Consider the following 20,365-nt stretch of genomic DNA (forward strand, 5'->3'; position numbering starts at 1 on the left):
TGTAAGTTTTCCTAAAAATATATTCAGCCCAACTCTACTTAAACTTGAGCAGGTTCAACGAGTATTTTTATGTACTAATATTTATTAAAATTTTATATTATATATTTTTCACATATATTCATATGTATTTAAATGAGATATTTTCTTTTCGATTTTTCATCAGCTGCTAGATTTTCGTATAAAGTTGTTCGATCACAAAATTTAATTTCAATGTTGCGTAAGGCCTATTTAATTAAGAATTTTTTTTCCATAACATGATTTATTTCATTAGACAATATATATATATATATATATATATATATGATTTTATTATTATATTTAATCCTCTCGTAGGCCTGCCCTAATGGAAAAATTAGTCGTGTAGAACATGTATACAAACTTAATTAAACGACAAGCACTAAAAAGATTTATTTAATTTTTTAATATAGATTAGTATGTACGGAGTCAGCAAAGCATGATTTGAAATTAAATATTGGGATAAACAATAAAGAAAATATTTTAAACATATTTTATTTAAATTTATATCACTAGATATTGTTTGAGGTTAGGTATATACGTGGCCTTTATTATTGAGAAATATGATCTCATCTACCAAAATCCATCTCACAAAAAAAAATTATAGAAAAAAAAACACTCAAAAGTATGCCTTTTCTATAGGTTTTTTTTTTATAGAAGCCAATATTATGACCTAATTAATTAATTAATTAAAATTAAGAAGTGTTTAATTTGCTGGCTGCTTATGTTGTGTACCTAAACCTACAGCATTTTAAATATAAATAAATAAACATCAACTCTAGAGTTGTTTTTGGTAAGATGAGAGTTTAATTAAGATCGATTTCTGGTGGCACGCTATCCTACAAGCATTGATCCATGAAGAGACGATAAATAAAGCTACAGATCCAAAACCTTCGACTTATCTTTTTAAATGAAAATATTCGAAGCATCTCATTTTTTTATTTCGTCGTTGCTCATTTTTGTTAAGAGTTTATCTTGTAATCAATAATTATTATTATTTTTAAATAAAAAAGGAAACATGTATATAATTTATAATTGCATGCTTTGGTGTAAGTGGCTCCCATTTTCCTTAGATAATAAAAGCCCGTCCATAGCTTGCCAAATGAATAATTATTTCCTTAGTATTTGGAAGATTCCTCCTTATCTAAAGAAATTGATATTATTTTTAGTTTTCCATCAAAAAGATTTGAAGTATATTATTTTATCTAAAATTTTAAGTTATTAGAGATGTTTTGCTATTTTTTATATTGAAATTGATCAATAAACTGTCATCTTTATATAAATTCTTGAATATATATATATATATCTTAATGATATATTTTTGTTATAAATCTTAATCATTCAGGACATATTAAGTGATTGTAACATAAAAATACAAACGAATTGATGATTGAGATATGAGGAATAACTAAGATTAAAATCTAAAAAACAAATAAACTTAACATATGAGATTAGAATAATCTAAATTAAAACTCTCATTAAATGTAAACAAATGCGACCTAATAAAAATAAATAGTCTGGCCTTAGTGGAACTCTTTAATTTAATTAATCTTAAGAGATAAATTAAAATTGCATGGCCACATTATTTTTGCAAAAATAAAAAGAGTATTATTAATGTATGTGGAATTAAAAATCTCTCGATGGATATTGGTATATATGCCAAACATATATTAAACATAGGAAAAAGATAGTATCAGATTTTTCTAATGATTGAATGACCCACTAATCAAGTTTCTAAAAAGCTTAGATGATAGGGAATATTCATTATTTTCGTAATTGCAAGAATTTTTTTTTTCAAAATTAAATTAATATTAAATATACCACCTGTCTAGCAGAACGAACGAAAGTAATAATGAGATGAGTATTCTCCAAAAAGAAAATCTGATGAAAAAACATGAGAAAAATTTTAAATTCGAGAATTTAAAAAATGAAAAATCAATAATTATAGAAGCTTTATGATTGTTTCTGCGACAGTTGCTATCGATATTGAAAACGTCATAAGTATATCTATAGCTTTTTTTAGTACATCATTTTTTAAAATTGTCATATTCAAAGTGTTTTCCCTTTCGATAAACCCATTATTCGCATAAAATGGCAATTATAATCAAAAATGAAATCAGCATTTTGGCTTTTTAAATGGAATTGTGCCACATATTTATATTACAAAGTTTACTTGTATTAAAATTATGAAATTATCGTTCTCATTTGTTCTAAAATCAAACAATTTTGTGGAGTTATAAGGGAGCCCAATTTAATTTAATTTGTTTATATACACTGATATTGTAAAATAAATTGTTATAGTACTATCAAATCATCTAAAAAAAATAATATTATAATATGTATTCTTAAGAAGTGAGATTTATAGCATAAAAATAAAATATATAATACTCTACTATAACATGTTAAAAATATACTATATATTAAAATATAAGAATAAAGTGATTTTTCATGTTTTAATGTGGATAAAAAATTTCTTTGAATACAATTTTATTTCTAATGATGCTACCGTGAATACATTTCAAAAGTGTTGTTCTAATGATGTTTTAATCATAATGTCGGAATTTAATTTTTGTTTTAACTTATTCATTTGTTTTCTTCTTTAAATGTTGATGTCATACGATTAACAAAAATTCTCTATACGTCACTTTCGTAATTTCTAGTTGAAGTTTGGTTACTCTGATTTTGAACAAACATGGCACTCCATAATTAAAATACTTCTTCTCTAATATCTAGTGAAAAAGAATTAATGAAATTTTCTATCGCAAATAATCTGTCACAATTTTTCTATTTTTTCTTGTAGTTAACGAAAGGCGGCTTACATAATCGTGTGTGTACTCTTTATCTGAACTTTAATTGACATCTATGTTTTTTTCAATTTTAGATATACACAAGTAAATTTATAAACTTATATAAAGTTGAACAATTAGACATATGCGACCTATGTGAAATCTTACGGCATGGTTATTCGCATGAGATACATCCGAACTTATTTGCATATGCCACGTAGAACACGTATGTATACCTGTTCAATTTTATAAAAATTTATGAATCTATTTGTGTATATCTAAAATTAAAAAGCATATAAAAACTATTTGAGACCAAATTAAAGAGTATGTTTATATATATATTGAAAATCAACCATATAGTAAAATCTAAAAATTATTTTGAGTGGTGTTTGATAATGATCTATGATAGGGAAATTTAAAAGATATCTTTATTAAACATGCTTAATGATGCATGGAAGTGCGTCATATTATATTATTATTATAAGAAGTTTAAATTTTTATTCCAACAATCATTGGCTCTTTTATTTTATCTTTATTTTACCTATAAAGAAAACTTTGAATTCTATACATACACGTAATTTTGCACAAGTGTTTTTAAATATTTCCTAAAGTATAAAAAAGAAAAACACACACGAAAAGTTAGGCATTTTAACTAGTTGAGTTAATTAATTCTACTTTAAATTAAAAAGGTACACTCACACTTGAATTTCGAAATTCAAATAATTTTTTTTATCATAATTTATTTATATATCTTTTAAATGTTTTAAATTATTAATTATTTTAACTTGTAAAAAGTTCATGTAATTTTTAAATAAATAGATTTTATTTTAAAAAATTTAAAGATTTCATATCCGAATTCACGATCAAAATTAATTATTAGTTAACTCTTAAAATTTAATTTGTGACCTATAAATTAAGATAGATAGAGTATCTAACAAGTAACAACTTACAATGAATCATGATATAGGACAACGCAAGACCGATTCAAAATTTTAAATTTATGAGTTCTTAATACAAATATAGAATTTTGATCAAAGTCACTAGGTTTTGTCAAATTTGAAATTACTAAAACTCCGGTTTCGCCTCTACATATAACTTAGTAATAATAATAATAATAATAATAATATATATATATATATATATATATATATATAACAAATTATTAAACTATATTATAACAATAATATAAAATTCCTTACATTGTTGTTATTACTGTATACAAGACAAACTTTTATTAATTAAATTTGATTTTTTTTTCAAAAAAAGTAGTTTTTTTTGCCTTTCCAGTGTACAAATTTACATTCAACCTCACGATTTTTCTCAACTTTTTTAAGGTTGCTGTTAGGAAAAGTAAAAGTTGGAATGTGATAGTTTTAACTTTTTTTGTATTTTTTTTTGGAGAAAAAGAAAAAGAAATATTGACATCATAATTAATTTCTAGTCTTGTGGAGTAGCTTCCTATGTGCTTTTTTTTTTCAAAAAAAAATAAATCAACTTTACATTTTTGTGGTTTGGCTTTTTTGGTCGTCACTATCTTATCTTGACAAAAAAAAATTGTTGGAAAATTTGACAAAATTGCATAATGTATTATTCATGAAACAATTGTGATGTTGCCAAAGCACTACGCAAGAAAACACTAGGTACAATAAATATGACAATACGTGTTACATTGTTTGTATTATAATCTTGGAACTTTCAAATATGCCAAATTTGATTAGATGGCCACCTTGAAACACATGTAAATAAATAAATTTATTAATAAAAAGAAGAAAAAAAAGAGTAAGTTATTTCTTGAGATTGGAACAAGAATATAATCGTGATTTGAATTAAATCTCAATTATCAATAATGACTGATGAAATTGACTAGCGATCGATAATTTTTTCTTTTATCAAATATTCACCCAATTAGTATAATGATATGTACTTATCAATTTATCATAATCTGTTGCAGTATATTTTACGTGTATCACACATATGTATGTACATAGCTATTTATTTCAACAACTTTAAGTTTTAGTAAGGTTCATGAACTTAAAAGATCATGATCATATTTTGAAAAATAAAAAGTAGTGAAAGACTATTTTTATTTCCAAATTAAACTCGTGTTTCATTACGTTGTGTTTTTTTATGTCTCAAAAAAATGCCAACTAATTAACTATCATGTATGACAAGCCCTCTTACAAGTTACAGTAGCACCAATTATAGATTTGGAATAAATATTGGTGCGACAAAAATCAGTAATTTTGACTCAAATCTTGTACTTATATCAAAAAACTTCATTTAATATATTAATAATTTATTCAAATTTCGATAGATTGAAAAATTATAAATTATAAATTCTGATTTCGCCACTGAATATATTCATATAGATGCAACCAAACACGTATTCAAATGGAAATGATAAAAGGGAACACAAATTTGACTTGTGTTTGTCTTGAAAGTGCATATTTTTTTGAAGTCTATAGCAATACACGCAATTTTTCTTCCATATATATATATATATATGTGCGGGGGCACGTGCATGTGTGTATCACGGGAGTGTGGCGAAAACAATATTTGATTTTGTTAAAATGAATATCAGACATCGAATGAGAAAAATAAAAATAAAATAGTTTTGTCACAAGAAAATGATTGTGGTGAAAATGTTTAATTGTTTTTGAAAAAAGATTTTTTGAAGGATCAAAGTTTGTTGATTTGATTTGTTTAGAATATTTGAAGCAACTAAGGCAAGGCACAAAAACCTATTATTAATTACCAATAAAAGTTATGGTAAAATGATAAGTAATTACTGTTTTATTTTTAATCAGAAATTTCGAAAGTGAGTTCTTTTCAATATAAAATTGTGTTTATCAGAAAATATTTTACCTTCTAATGTGAAACTTCAACTCCCAATATGAATTTTAATTTAATCATACCCTAATATTCTCGTCAATAATCATCATCAATTACCTATCTCTATTTTTATTTTTTTATTGCGTATTTCACGGAAAAGATTGGGACATTGATGGGTTTTTTATGCAAAAAATTAAAACAATAGTCTAAAGAATTCTTGATTGCTGACATTTGATAAATAATCGTGATTTTTGGATATAGATAGTATAAGATTCGAATTACAATTAAGCCAATATTAACATGTGGTACGTGTTGTCATAGTTAGAAATTTTGACAAGCAAATTCTAAAAAATAAAAATAAAGTCACTTAGTGAATCAGTGAATAGTGAATAATATGTACACGAGAGATAGGAATAGGGGCATGTGTCGGACTCTTTAAAATGTATACTGAAATAATTTGCGCTCTAATTATTCTTCTTAAGGAACCTGGTTCTTTAATTTGAACTAGAACATATAAATAACTTTTGATTAATCTTGAATTTTTTTTTGCTTGTCACGACTTCGATTCGTTGTGACTGACACCCACAATATTTATTCTAATTCTAGTGGGAGAACCAATTCTACAGTCCAATTTATCAACTTAAGAAATAACTATTACAAACCTTGCAGAAGCAGGAATATAATCAGAAAACAATACCGAGTTCCCATAAATTCAGCCAACAATATTAATAACAACGAAACGCTGAAGTAAACACACCTTAGGAACTGAAAGTCGTCCGTACCAAAACTCTACCCAGTGTCATTATAAGAAAAAGGGATCACTCCCCAAACAGAAGTCAAAATACTAAAACAGTGTCTAGAATCTTAGTCCTGGAAAAGGAACAAGAACAGAGAAGAGTCTATGGCAGCTTGAAACAAACATCTCACCCTTGAACTTTGAATGAGCTTTTACTCTTCTAACCGAGGTCTCTCCATAGCCGGCTGAATATGCCCTGAACTTAACAAAATGGCAGAGCAGGAGTAGCATCAGTACACAAAAACAACGGTGTACTGATAGGATCACACGGTTAGCCAGTAAGCAGATCATAGATAAGTAAATTCAACACAATAGGCATATACATATACAAAATAAGTCAACAACATCTCGATATCACAACTCAATGTCTTCCACATTCTATAACTTCACACAAGGGTCCTCTGAAGGGACCTACAAATAATCAACTTTGTATCGGAATGTGACACCCAATCCAAGTATGTGTTGGAACGTGATACCCGATCCAAGTATGTGTCAAAACTTGACACCCGATCCAAATACGTGTCAGAACGTGACACCTGATCCAAATTATGTGTCGGAACGTGACACCCGATCCCAAGATATAACAATCACAAGAACATTCAAGGTTTACAACACTTATACCGCCAAGAGCAGGTTCATCACAATAACAGGCCAACAAGTGATCATTTCACCCATATTCTAGCATGTTTACCTATTCATATACATACATACATATAATGAAGCAATTTAACAAGTATATGAAACACATACGGGAAACTAGACCATCACCTACCTCAAATTCAAGTTTTCACAACCTTACAATGCAAAAGTCTTTCCTTTTCAGGTTCGTTCTTCTTGTTCTTGGTCTAGAAAACATTAAATACATATCAAGGATCAATACAATGGTCTAACTATCAAAAAATATAACACAATTCCACTCCCTAGATCAAACCCATGATCCTAACCTTACCCTAGGGCTATTTTCCACTATAGATTTTCAGTTCAAACCCTCCCCCAATGATCATCACCCATACTTCTAGTTTCTAGGAATCAAAGTATGAATCTAGGGAGTAAAAACCTTACCTTAAGTATGAAAATTCGTGGAAAATCAATGGAAATCGCCCTAGGTCGCCTCTTGGGGTTTAGAAACTGATTGTTGCAGAAAAGGCCGTTTCAGGTTTTTTTTCCGACTTAAGTCGCGACTGTTTGTGCTCCAAGCCCCATTTCTCAATACACCCCTTCCAAAGATGCATTAAAATTATTCCCTTCACGCCAAATTAGATTTCGAGAGTTTTACTTGCCCGAATGCAATTCGGCGAAACCATACATGCTTCGTATCGTCTTGGCTATCAGCCTATCCAATTTAATTATAGATTTGACCGTCCATCATTCACGTGATTACCCTAGACTTCACCTGACTCAAATTCGTCCAAGTCTGGCCTAGGCTCAAATTTTCCGAAGTTTTCTGGCCCGAAATCCTTCCCCATTGGCCTATCCCTAACGACGAAAACGGGTCGTTACATTGCTCAATGGAGTAAAAATTATGATCTATGATGTGTAAGATTTTTAATCAACTTTACTAACTCTAACGAGCAATTTTACTAGGTATGTTGTTGTTGTTATTGTTGTTGTTTTACTATCTTTAACGAGCGATTTCAAATTTTATGAACTTTATAATCTAATGAGCTAACTCTAGTAGCTCAACTAAACAGTTAACTTCAATTGTTTCACTACTATCAAAGAGGATATACTTTCTTTTCTTACGATTCTCACAACCTTACAACACTCGACAATAATAAGAACGAGATTCTTTTTTTTTTTTTTGAGTCTGGTACTTTAGTTTACCATATTTATCATTATGACCTTTTCTAACAGTGAACCTGATTCTTAAAAAAAATTGTCATCTGTCAAAACATTTAAATCAAGATCAATCTTTCATATTTCGTAACAAGTATTGAAAAAGTCCTAAAGTTTGAGGATAACGATAAACATGAGAAATGACACCTTCGGCCTACTAAGGAAGTGATTGAGCAAGAAACCATTTTGTTGTCAGCAAGCAATGGCAGACAAGACTCCTTTTCCTAAATATCTTTAGAAGTGAAGAGGACATGTCTAAACCTCATTTTAATAATCTTCTTTTGAAGATAGGTATTTTCTTAAAATAACATTAATATGACGACTCTCATGGTTTTTACGTATTTCCTCCTACACAACTCTTTAGAATATTAATTTAAATACAAGAAGCTCTTTCAATAAATGGCTTTGCGATAGACAAAAGATTAACACCTTATTTGAACCTCTAAATATTATTTTGCTTAAATTATCATGGCTAAACGAAGTTAACAAGAGTCAATCTCTTAAATAATTAATATATATATATATATAACTCTGAATATTTAATTAATTAAGTATCTTATATAAACTGATCAATAACCAACCAAACCACGAAAACTATTATTTTTTCTTGAAAAGAAAACCGTTTGACTACACATAATTATTTTAGTTGAAGTTAAACACTAGTATTGGCTTAAATACTTAACCTTTATAGTATTGAAAAGGCAAAACCCTCGAAAGCGACACTCTGAATGGACTTTGCAGTACACAATTTAAATTTAGTCGGAGATTCAATGCGGGCTTCGAACACCAGCTGAAACCAAGGAAAAAAAAGGAAAAGGCAAAACCCAATAGGTATTAAAGACGATGTTCATTAAATTACAATGCTTATGGTATATGTCATTTTTTTTAAATAGTAAAAAGGCCAATAATTGATTAATTAGTGAAATTGAAGTTAGTTGTAATTAAGAGATTAATTTATCTAACCCACTTTTTTTAGCTAATTAACCAACTTCCCAAAAGCCACTTTTATCAATTTGGAATTTTCTAGAATTATCCTATATATCCAACTTCTCATTTGCTTCTAGAGTCTTAACATCTTAAAATATCTTTGCTTAATTTAAACCTTAAGCTAATTATACTATAATATGGAAAGGTTGAAATTTCTAAAAAGGGGGGAAATGATCATTTAAAGCTGATTTCTTCATGATTCATGTGACAATTAAGAAATGTTTTGTAGTTGAACTAATTAACTAATAAACTAATCCATACTATAATGTAAAAGAATTTTTAAAGTAGTAGATTACGTAAAAGATTGATACAGTATATATGCAACCGTTCATAATAAGTAAAACTAATAACTTGTATGATAAGGCTCACGTATTATTTGCTATAACTTGTTAAAATACGGTGAAAATTAATTAATAACATGATAAAAAGTTATGCTGCCACAGTATATAAGTTAAATCTTTCTAGTTATGTTAAAACATCACGTACGACCATTTTAATTTGTACAAGATAAAAAAAAGTGTACTATGTGTGTCTCAATTTGTGTTTTATTTTTTATTTTCATTTTTATTTTGTAATTAAACTTCTCATATTATAATGATATGATTTATTATCACGAATTTTTGATTTATTATATGTTTTTTTACCGTACATTTTTAGTTTCATGATAATATCTAGTCACACGGGAAAAAAGGTTAAATGACAATGCAAGGTCATACGCCTGTTTGGCTCCTCATGAAGAATAACTCACATTCATTTTATTGGGGAATAAGACAACGCCCATGAAGCTCCGACGAAAACGGAGGCCTACCCGGCCATATGCCCATGTGATCAGGATTCTTCGGAAAAAGCGTGGGCTACTCGAAAACTTAGGATCTTTGCTTAGTAATGAATGATAGGAATCTCTTCAAGATTTCTCCGCCAACAGCTTATGTGGTGATCGCCTTCTAAAGCTCACTAACCCCCGCTTCCTTCTCGTCTTCACTTATTAAGTGAAAAAAACTCGTTGACATTCTAGAAGATATTTGACTGAGTTTATAAACATTTGCTTTTTGTGTAATCGGATCGTGCTGCCTTCCTTCATTTCCTTGGCTCCTTTTAGTTCAGAATACCTATTGCCCATTATATAGTGCTAGAGTCGCTTCCGTTGTATGCATGCGCAAGAGATCAAACATTTTGCTAGACATCTCGATCTATAAGCCCTTGTATTTTACTAAATTTTGTGCTCAATTAAACACCGTCAAATGAATGTGTTGAAACAAATGCAGTATCATGAGATTATTGTTAATGCATTATTTATGACTTTTAAGTCTTGGATAATGGCTTTATTTGGTTTTGTAGACAATTAATATGTAAATTAAATTTATAATCACAAAAATTTTGCATCACATATTAGACAGAGTCGGCAAAAGTATATATAAGATGGAGAAAAAAGAAGATAGTGTGCACAAAACATTATGAATTTATGTTGTTATTCGAGAAAAGCAGAAGTATATTTATCTTAAATTAAGTTACGTGACACCATCTTATCGAATAATTTACCAAATATGCACATATAATTAAATAACAACAACAAGTATAAATAAAATAAAACGACACTACTTAACATAAAAACCAGCACAACTCAATCGGTCAAGCGCTTTAGTTTCCAACTTGAGGTTTCGAGTTGGACACTCGAACTTCAACAGATTCAAATTCATAACTTATAAGTTGGAAGATAAATTTACCACTCCTAATCAAGCTCCTTTAGTGGTTCATAATAGTTGATTTGACATCAACAAATTCTTGATTAGACTTAATAAGCTTGAGCCTCTATGCCATTGGCTACAAGATAATTCAATACTAGTTATCATGAATTTCATGCCATTTTCTATATATTTTCTATCACAAATTTATTGGAACTTTGAAAATGTTTACCCTAGCTTGATGCTAATTATATTTGATTTGAAAATCTAAATAAAAAGTTGTCAAACTTTTTCCTTAGATGCCATCTCTCAAATGCGACTTATGACCAAACTATAAAGTACTAGAACTTGAACGAAAGCGAATCTAAAATTTAAAGTCTATGTGTTTCTAGAAACAAACTCAAATTAATTAATATAAATATTAAGTTCACAGTCAGATATTTATGAATATTTAATAAAAATTTCATGCATATACAAAATTTGAGTAATTTAAGCACACATATGTATCGATTAAATCACTCTTTTAATCTAGCCGAAAATAGAGTGTATAATTTGTTAGGTTGCTAATGGTGTAAACATTTCCTTTAATTTAGTCTAAATTGTTTGATGATGCTAATCCAACTACCATAAGATGTGACCCAAAACCATATTCTCATTATGTCCTCATGTGCCAAATCTATCAATTTTATTTATGAATAAAAACAAATATTAACATTATTAAAATTGTACTATAGATTTTCTTGTGCCAATTGGTCTCATACCCACCATAGGTTAAAACATGAATGCTTACATGTGCACAATGTGATAATGTTAATATGAACAAGAAAACAATAAAGCAAGTTAAAATAAGTGGTCACAAAATTGAATATATATTATCTATATATTAATAACATACAAGTCAAAACATAAACCACCTAATTAAACCTAATGACATTTCCTAAAACGAAACTTTATCCTCATATACCATTACGTATACATTTCATATTATTATTTTTTCTAAAAGTCTCATAATATGTAATATTTTTTCCTCATAATTAATACAAAATAGGGGGAATATCTCATTACAACTTGTAAATTACAATTCATTATGTTATCTTTAGATATTGAGACATTTCCTTGATGAGACTATTGATTTGATGTATTTACAATTTCATTTGAACTCTCTCCCTCAACAACATGATTGAATGATATGTCTTGTGAATCACATAACAGAACAACCATTAGGATTTTCATCACTAAACATTTGTGCGTCGTTGTTCAAGTATGTCGTTGGTGGAGGAGGTGGTACATATGACGGCGGGTGGTAGCCATACTCCATGGCGTAGCCCGTATGAGCGTTGTAACCGGGATCGTACATTGTTATGTCATAATCTTGATTCATGTAACTTTGATTGTACATAGGCATTGCATAATGTGTTTGTGCATTGTACCCATAATATTCCAATTTGTTCGCTTCAGATTTTGTCTCTACACCTTTACTTCCTTCGCCCTTTGATTCACCCTCTTTTTTCTCACTACTCTCTGACTTTTTATCACCGCCCCCTTCTTTCTCTTTCTTCTCTCCGCCTCCACCACCACCACCACCTTCTTTCTCTTTCTTTTCTCCGACACCGGCGCCGCCTTCTTTCTCTTTCTTTTCACCACCTCCATCATCTTTCTTAGGTGGGACAATTTCCACATTTCTTTTCAATTTATCTTTCAAATAAGGAATTAATTCCTTTAAGTCCATTGTGCCCTTTACCGTGACCAAATCTTTTTCTGAATCTACTTTGACTTCTTCTACCCCTATCAATAGTAAATAAGAAAAATGTCAATAACATAAACAACCAAAAAAAATTAACAAATAAATGAATAATTTGTATATATAATATTAATAAATGATTAAGTAGATGTTTATCTTACCATCAATCTTCTTTATAATTCTCTTTATTTTGTGTGCACATCCATCACAGTGCAATCGAATCTTCAACACAACTGTACTTACTTGTGGCTAACATATATTAAAAAAAAAATCAGATCTAGTTTAACTAATAATACCAAATTTAATTAGTCATAAGAATATATATATATATACCAATTTTAAACTTGAGAAATAATAGCACATTTGGTCCTCCAGTTATTAATAAATACTGATATATAAATTCTCGTAATATCTGATTAGATACATATAACCTTCAATTAATTATAATGGCATTTCTGATTATCTATGCATGAGAATTTTCATAAATTTAATTAATTATTAATTGTTAAACTTGTAATTTTACTTAATTTTTGAGAATTAAAACCTTATATGATAGAAACCAAAACTACGTATTTGGAACATTTAACAATTCAGTTGGTTAATCAGTTGAATTTTACCCTTCCTTGCACCTAACTTCTTTCTTTTAATAAAAGGTTAAACGTACATAGCCGAAATTACCTCTTTAGGCTTCTTATCTTCTGTTTTTTTCTCTTCCGCCTTTTTCTCGTCGGGCTTTTTATCTCCGACGCCGGCGCCGGCGTCCTTTTTGGGCTGAGGAAAGACGAGCACCACCGTCTTCTTCGTCTTGCTTACTACTTTCTCCCGGAGCCATATGGGGTCCACGTTCCCTTTCACCGTCAATTTTCCACCCTCACAATCTGTCTTCACTTCCTCCACACCTTCAGAAACGAAATCGAAATTTTAACTTTATGAGTTTTAAATTTTAAAATTTCTATCGCTAGTAGTAATTAAGTTTACTGAGTTTATTAGGAAATCGTCTGGTACTCGAGATAATGTGAAATATCCAAAACATCCCGCCACGGCCATTTAACTTGAGATTATTTTATCTTATCATATAAAAAAATTTGATTCACTTACGAGTTATTTGTACTAAAATTATTAAATTCAACCGAACTAACGGCTAAAATTTAGTGCAGTGGAAAATTTTAACCGTCAAATATTGCGGATCTAATAACAATGATGGTTCCTTGAAAAAACCGTAAAGTACTATTAACCAATAAATTCAACGAACCAATTTTATCAATAATAAACTAAAATTAATAATTCAAAGTTCAATAATGGAGTAATTTATACCTTCTAAATGGCGAATGGAACGTTTGACTTTTTTAGCACAGCCTTCACAATGCAAATCGAGTTTTAAAACTATGGCGGTAGGACCGACATCCTTTTTTCCACCGCCGGCATCACCGCCGGCGTCATTCTTCTTCTCTGTTACCTCTGTTTTAGTTTCTTCTTTTTTCTGAAATTAAACCAAAAAAAAAATCAAAAAATTTGAGCAAAATGAATGAAATTGGAACTTTAAAAAATGAATTAATGTGATTTTGGAGATTTAGAAGTGATGAAATTACCTCACCCATTTGAAAAATGAGAATGGATTATAGAGAAATTATAGAAATGTAATTTTTGGTTTGAAGAGAAGAAAATGGAGGCAAATGAGAGAATATATAGAAAAATAAATAGTAAATTGATGAGATCAGCAGCTTCATATATTTTCAAAAAAAAATTAGTAAAGCCCCCACTTGTGGATTCTTTTATTTTATATTTTTCCTTTTTGCCTGTTGATTTTTGGGGTGGTAGGTGTGCGTATATGTATGTATGTTTAGATATGGATGGATAGATGGATGGATGTTAATGATACATGAATGTGAAATACGATTGTAAGGTACATTTAGACATTTTAATTTGGGCTTTAATTGGTCGTAACTAATCATTAAACACTCTAATTCGTTCATACTATTTTTGGGACGTGACACGTAATTTTCAAAAGTGTCTAGATGATTATTTTGTAAGTTGAAGTGTTCAACTGATACTGTGAAGGAGAGTTGAAATGTCTAGATGTGCATATTCAGAGTTGATGCGTTTACTTGTTAGTTCAAACCAAATTTAAGTGCTTATTTATGTATTTTGTCTTCGATTTATTTGGATTTCGTCTTTTGCCATTTAGATTCCGGACTCAATTTTGAAGGTAGTGGATCAAAAGGGGTATATATATTATTTTTCTCTCAATTTATGTGATATATTTTGTTAAATCGATTTAAAAAAGAATGACACATTTTTTATTTGGTAAATATTTAATGATATTATAAATATTTTACTCATATTGAATCTGATTTATTTGGAAAACAAAATCCACAAAAAAGTGTACTCTTTTATTCAAATATTTATTTATTCTAGGAGTAGTTTTGAAACATTATAAAATCTTTCAACAACAACAACAACAACAACCCAGTGAAATCTTTCTTAAATTTCGTGTACAGTCAAACTACGTCACATTATAAATTGAGTCTCAGAGAGTATGTATATTTAAACTTTATACATAGTCGGCCCCTTAAATTTGTCAAGATATTCTATTTATACACTCGAACTAAATTATGTTTTAATTGAATACTTCAACCTCAAATAACATGTTTCAACTATATACTTTCAATTTAAATTTATACACACACACATATATATATATATATATATATATATATATATATATATATATATATATATTCTTATTTTATGTAAATTAAATTTAACTAAAATCTGATATTTTACACGAATGTGAAATAGGATTGCCGCCGTTTTTTGTACATTTGTTTTCGTGTTTTACCACCCAACTTTAACCACTAATTTTTTTAAAAAAAAATAAATTGAAAAGGTGTTTTACTTTGAAGAGAAAAATAATCAAATGGAAAAATTGATTGATCAAAGAAAAAACAATTGTAGTTTTATATGGTTCTCATATAATTAAACAAATTTATTGTAAAAAGAAAAATTGAAGAGGAATCTGTATCACTATTTTCATTAACCATGCACACTAGGTACGTATGCTGAAAATTAAATAATTAATAAATACATAATACTAACTTTACATTAAAATTTTATTTAACTATTATTTGTTCTATTTGATGTCATCCATATATGTTCCTAAAAAAAAAGGTAAAAACAATAACAAAATTTAAATACTAGAATGAAGAATTTAAAGATTCGTAGGCCACATATTATGACAATGCAACAAATAAAACAAACGAAAAAAAAAGAACAAATTAATCGACGTCACCTTAATTTGTGGCTATTATATGCTCCTTATAATTAAACTTATATTATCTATTTTTCTACATACCTACAACGGTACAAGTGTTAATTTAATTAATTTTTTTGACTTGGTTATTGGCATTTCGCACCAATATTATGTAGGATTAATTTTGTGTTTTGTTTAATATAAATATTTTTACGTTAACAATAAAAATGAAGATAATTTTATTTTATCATGAAAATCTATTAATTTACTTTAACAACAATAACAATCATAATTAATTCAGTATAACTTTATAAGTGAATGTTGAGAAAGTAAGATATATACACAGATTTAACTCTAGTATTTTTATGGGCAGAGAAATTATTTTTGATTGTCTTTCTGTAACTCTCCTCCTTTATTTGAATTTGAAATCGATAATGTGAGCAGGTTTACGCAAGTAGAATACGTTAATTTACCTCCTCGGCATAAATAATTGTTTGTTTTTAGGTGAAAGGGTGAAAGATCCAAAGCGAAAAAGGTCAATGAATTATTAATTTTATAATTTCAACTTGAATTATATATATATTTTGGCTTCTTAGATAAATAATTAGTGAGTTATCTTGTCCATTTTAACGTTGAAGGTAACTTATATGTTTGGCTTTTAATTTAATAAGCTATTCTTATGGGATTTCTCCAACGTCATTTTTGTTTTTTGGCTACTACCTTAACCCAATAGACAATATATGTGATTTGGTACTTGCATGGACTTGATTAATGTAATTCATAAACCTAGCTCTTTTTTTTTAAAAAAAGAAATTAAATATTATAGTATTCGAAATTTACTAATTTAATTAATTTGAATTCGTGCTATACATTTAGATTTTATGAGGAGACGCATTTCATGTTAAGAATTTATAAATTTCAGGGCTTGATCCTAAAATTTTTGATTACGGATGGAAAGATCTCAATCGTCTTACCTAGAGGTAGATATTCAAAGTTCTAATTTTATGGGTTTGAGTTTGATATTCTTTCATTATCCATTTAATTTATTGGATTCGAAATAAATTATATTATATTTACTTAATGAATTCTTAGTACTTCTGAAGTTGAGTCAGAGTTATTAGATTCAAATGAATATGTCGTATCCTATGTATTAATATTTATTTGTATAGTGTGTTTACATCAGACCAATTTAACTTATCAAAATTAGGTGGTTTAGTAAAATAAAAATATATAATTTGTAGGTTTAACATTTAAAATGCATAATATTTTCTCTTGTGTATAAATACCGATATATTCTTATGTATTTGAATCAATGAATTGAAACAAACATTCTTTTTCAAAGCTAAATCAAAAGAAGAAATAATAAAACAATTAAAGTAGGCCAAAGACCAATAAGGATATCATAATGAAACAATAAGTATTCTTTTATTTTTAATCAAAGATTTCAAGAGTTTGAACTTTGAATATAAAATTATTATTATTAAAAAATATTTTACCCCTAGGTGACATTTCTTAACTTGAATTTAATCGAGCCTAAATAGAGATTACCCGATATAAAATGAGAAAACAAAGAAAAGGACAAAGTACTCAACAAATTGTACTTCTTCTTCTTGCTCTTGAGTTCTTTGTACGATAAAAACCAAAAAGAAAAAAAAAGTACTACTATTTAATTTTTAATATATTTGGTAGGTTTGGTTGCATAAAGTTGGTGCAAAAAATAATTATATATTTTGAATATTTACAAAGCATCGGTTTGAAAAGAGAAGAATGCTTCTAGAAAAGCTTTTATATATGTGATTGGGAAAAAAAGTCTAATTTTGCTTTTGAACTATTAGACATGAAATAATAATATTGTCTTTCGTTTCATATTTGACATTTTATATTCCACTTGTGGATTTACTGAAATATGTTATTGTTGTTTTATTTTTGGCATAATATTCAATAGAATTATTTTAAAAACGTTTTTTTTTACGATATTTACAACATCAAGAGTAATAAATTAAAAGTTTTACACTTCGACTTTAAAAATACTCCTTTCGTCCACCTTTAATTGTCTAGTATATTAAAAATAATTGTTCAACTTTATTTAATTTGTTCAGTTTAAAAAATCAAGCTTTACATGCTAATCAAAGGAACTTATTTGTCAAGTATACAACAACTACATAGTTAGTGTGATTTCATAAATGGGGTCTAGACTCTAGAGAAAATAGGATATATGGTAGGGGCGGAGCCACATGGTTGATAGGGGTTTTATTCGAACCCCTTCGACGAAAAATTATATTATTTATACATGATTAAAATAATTTTTTATGTATAAATAGTAGATGTTGAACCTCCTTCGACTAGTTCGTGTGTCCACTTCTTTAAATTTTGAACTCTCTTATTAAAAATTCTGACTCCGCCACTAATATATTATATACGCAGACATTACCCTATATTCTCTCAAATAAATTTTGCTTGTACAATTTTTTCTCCTCATTTCCTTTTGAAAGTTTAACGTGGTAATTCAATGTTGGTTGGGAAGAGGTTGTAAAGTCATTTTTCCATTTTCCAAATTATGTGAAATTAATCAACATTAATTAGTGAAGATGATTCTTTGAGCTTTTCACTTTGTGAATGAGGGTGCCCATCAGGAGGTCAATGGGGCTAACCTCCCCCCCCCCCCCCCCCCCCGCTTGAGGGTTAGGTCTGTTTGTGATGGTAAGCGTTTGATTTTAACTAGTGATATCAAAATCAAAACTACACGTTTAATTTCTAGGAACATGTTGCATATATGACAAGTGTGGGAGGAGGATTGCTGGATAACGCCAATATTTTATATATGACAAAACACAACAGTCTCATGATTGAATATAATGCTTACTTGATAAATTTGATTAAAAATAAATTTGCATTCTTGGTATTAACTATATATATAACTTTTAGTGTTAATATGAAAAGTGTTTGATCCTAACATACTTATCTTTCAAAATAGTTTTAAGAAAATAATTACTGGTTATCCTTGATTGCTTTATTCTGTCCATTTCCTCAATTATTTGATTATACATTATAATCAACTGACCACTCTTCGCCGACTATAGTATCCCCGAGGGGCATATCAATTTGTAACTATATACAACTATTAATAATTATGAAAATGTTAGGAGTTACAAGGACATTGAAAATGAAGATGGAATAGGACACCTCTTGACTTTTGTATAACTTTTTCGGACCAATAAAGCGACAGAGTTAGTCTTGAAGTTTCGAATTTGATAGAATTCAATAACTTTAATTTGACTTAAATTATTTTAACTTTTTTTTGATATACATAAATAATCTATTCAGAATTCAATAAACACAAACAAATTATAATGCAAAATCGATAAACTAAAAATTCTAATTCCGCCTCTCCCCGAAACCAAAAAGGAAGTAGTAGTAGTAGTACTTGCCTTGGCCAAGATAAGAAAAAAGAGGTCCCCCATGGTGAGCAATATATACATCTAGAGTTGGCAAATTGCAACCAAGTGTTTTTAATGCTTTGCTTGGCCAACAAGAAGAAAGAGGTCCCCCATAGGCAATAAGCTTATTAATGTCAGGGAAAAATATCATAATTTGTCCATGTACAATTGTTCAATTTTGCTTTATGTTACAATTTTAGTTCATTGAATATATCCTTGTGGTTAGCAAATAGTTTTCATATTTGTTCTTTGTCATTAATGAAGTTTTAACGTGAAACTGATATTCAATTTTTTCAAGAAAAAAGGTATAAATTTACCCATGAACTCTTCATTGTGGTTTAAACTTACCCTCAAATTGAAGCTCTATTAGGAATCAATGACAAAAACGATAATATTTCCTAACGACAGAGTAATTAGTATTAGAAGAGTTAGTTCAAATAGTTATTCTGTATTTATGTTATATTCTGTATATAAGTAATCAGTGTATACCGATTTAAAAATGTAAATTTTGACCTATTTTTCCCCCTTAATTCAAACAAATGGTTTTCTTAAGAAAGAAAATGAAGAAACTTTTTTGAAAACTTAATGACTCTTTTTGTACAAACCCTAAACCATCATGATAATAACCCCCACAAAAGAAAACGACTTATATAGCTTGTCTTTCATAAATAAATATATTAGCTGTTAGATTTGTTTTTTAGATAGAAATTAAAAAAGATTCTTGGAGTGTCACCTTATCAATTAATTTGATTTGACTGAATTATTTTCCCCTCCCACCCAAAACACAAAAATTGGAGTCTCATAGATAATTAATGCAATTTTTCTAATGCATATGTGGGGAAGAGTTTTCACCCATGTAAATTGAAGCTCCAATTAATTTGAACTAACATAGCGTAAAATTTATTTAAGAGGAATATACTTTATATTAAAAAAAAATTCATATAAATATTATTTGAATTCGAGATTTCTGATTAAAGATGAAATCATTTTATTTAGAATATAA

General features: G+C 28.4%; 1 protein-coding gene across 1 annotated transcript; it reads right to left on the bottom strand.

Annotated features, from left to right (window-relative positions):
• Nucleotides 1–11,784: 11,784 nt before the first annotated feature.
• Nucleotides 11,785–14,367, bottom strand: LOC129882029 (heavy metal-associated isoprenylated plant protein 6-like). The gene is made up of 5 exons (XM_055956148.1): nucleotides 14,265–14,367; nucleotides 13,990–14,155; nucleotides 13,354–13,574; nucleotides 12,837–12,924; nucleotides 11,785–12,719 (listed from the first exon to the last, which is right to left on the bottom strand). Exons 1-5 carry the CDS (start codon nucleotides 14,271–14,273, stop codon nucleotides 12,136–12,138), a joined length of 1,068 nt encoding a protein of 355 aa, XP_055812123.1. The 5' UTR covers nucleotides 14,274–14,367; the 3' UTR covers nucleotides 11,785–12,135.
• Nucleotides 14,368–20,365: the final 5,998 nt, after the last annotated feature.

This window comes from Solanum dulcamara, chromosome 3, assembly GCF_947179165.1.
Source record: "Solanum dulcamara chromosome 3, daSolDulc1.2, whole genome shotgun sequence".
Classification (NCBI taxonomy): Eukaryota; Viridiplantae; Streptophyta; class Magnoliopsida; order Solanales; family Solanaceae; genus Solanum; species Solanum dulcamara.